Genomic DNA, 1,526 nt, shown 5'->3' on the forward strand with positions numbered 1-1,526 from the left:
ACTTATTCTTGAAGATCCCCATGTAAGAAGGCAGTCATAACGTCCATTTGATAGACTTTGAAGTTCTTGAATGAAGCAACAACAAGGAACACACGAATTGCTTCAAGTCTAGCAATAGGGGAAAATGTTTCGTCATAGTCTAACCCTTCCAGTTGACAAAATACTTGGGACACAAGTCTTGATTTATTTCTAATGATGATTCCATCTTCATCCACCTAGTTTTTGAACACCCAGCGAGTACCAATGATGGTTTTTCCTTAAGGCTTGGGAACAAGAGTCCACACACGATGATGTTCAAATTCATTCAGCTCATCCTGCATAGCGTTGATCCAGTCAGCTTCCTTCAAGGCATCAGCGACATTCTTTGGTTCAATAATTGAGACACAATTCACAAACATGCAGAAGTTGCTACTGACTCTGATACGAGTGATAATCCTACAATTTACATCTCCAATGATTTGAGATTCAGGATGATCTCGAAGAATTCTAGGATTAGTACGTTCATTCATATTGTTTGGAACTGAATCTTCCTGATTAGATTGCTCAACTTCTTCAGAGACGACAAGCTAATCTTCAGAGTTAGATTAGTAGTTGAGAATTTGATCAACATTGAGAACAACAGGCTCAGTGACATTTGGAAAGAATTCGGGAATAGGATCTGGAGGACTGAAGGTAAATTCATTCAGAATAAATGAAGGATGACCAATCCTATCATCAATGAACGAATCTTCATCAAATATGACATGAGAAATTTTCTCAACAGTTTTCCTTGAAAGATTAAATACCCTGAAAGCCTTGGATACACTAGAGTAACCTAGAAACACTCTTTCATCAGCTTTAGCTTCTAACTTAGAGCGATGATCTCTTTGATTAAAAATGTAGAAGACACACCCAAACACATGGAAGTAAGAGATGTATGGTTTCCTCCCCTTAAGAAGCTCATAGGCAGTCTTTACATGACGCTTAATAATGATGGAATAGTTTTGGGTATAACACGCTGTGTTGACAGCTTCAGCCCAAAATAACAGAGGAAGACCAGCTTCAATGACCATAATTCTTCCATCTTCAATGAGAGTTATATTTAGTCTTTCAGTAATGCTATTTTGTTGGGGAGTTCTAACAACAGAGAAGTTTTGAGAGATTCCTAAGTTTGAGCAAAAGTCTTATAGGGAGGAGTTTCTGAATTCAGTGCCATGATCACTACATAATTTCTTGACTTTATGATCATAAAGAACTTCCCATTGCTTAATGAGTGATATGATTTCATCAGCAACATGACTTTTCTTCCTTAAAAATATTACCCAAGTAAATCTTGAAAATTCATCTACAATAACGAGAGTATACTTCTTCCCAACTCTTGACTTAATTGGGACCGGTCCAAAAAGGTCCATATGGAGAAGATGAAAGGGTTTGGTGATGGAGGAATAGGACTTTCACTTAAAGGATGACTTGGTTTTCTTTCCTTTTTCACACACTGAACATAATTTATCTTTGACAAACTGCATTTTAGGAATTCCTCTTACATG

The 1,526-nt window shown here is 37.0% G+C and overlaps 1 protein-coding gene across 1 annotated transcript; it reads right to left on the reverse strand.

Moving 5' to 3' along the window:
* Nucleotides 1-257: 257 nt before the first annotated feature.
* On the reverse strand, nt 258-1,052 carry LOC145114280 (uncharacterized). The gene is made up of 2 exons (XM_079050276.1): nt 609-1,052; nt 258-566 (listed from the first exon to the last, which is right to left on the reverse strand). Exons 1-2 carry the CDS (start codon nt 1,050-1,052, stop codon nt 258-260), a joined length of 753 nt encoding a protein of 250 aa, XP_078906402.1.
* Nucleotides 1,053-1,526: the final 474 nt, after the last annotated feature.

The sequence above is a fragment of the Lactuca virosa genome, chromosome 5 (assembly GCF_052849685.1).
Source record: "Lactuca virosa cultivar CGN04683 chromosome 5, Lactuca_virosa_CGN04683_v6, whole genome shotgun sequence".
Lineage (NCBI taxonomy): Eukaryota > Viridiplantae > Streptophyta > Magnoliopsida > Asterales > Asteraceae > Lactuca > Lactuca virosa.

Bases quoted from the DNA above. Each gene is read 5' to 3' on its own strand.
- LOC145114280 (XM_079050276.1), bottom strand. From the start codon at position 1,052: ATGGTCATTGAAGCTGGTCTTCCTCTGTTATTTTGGGCTGAAGCTGTC. The intron at 567-608 runs GTTGATCAAATT...TCTGAAGATTAG, and splicing joins CTGAGCCTGTTGTTCTCAAT to CTTGTCGTCTCTGAAGAAGT.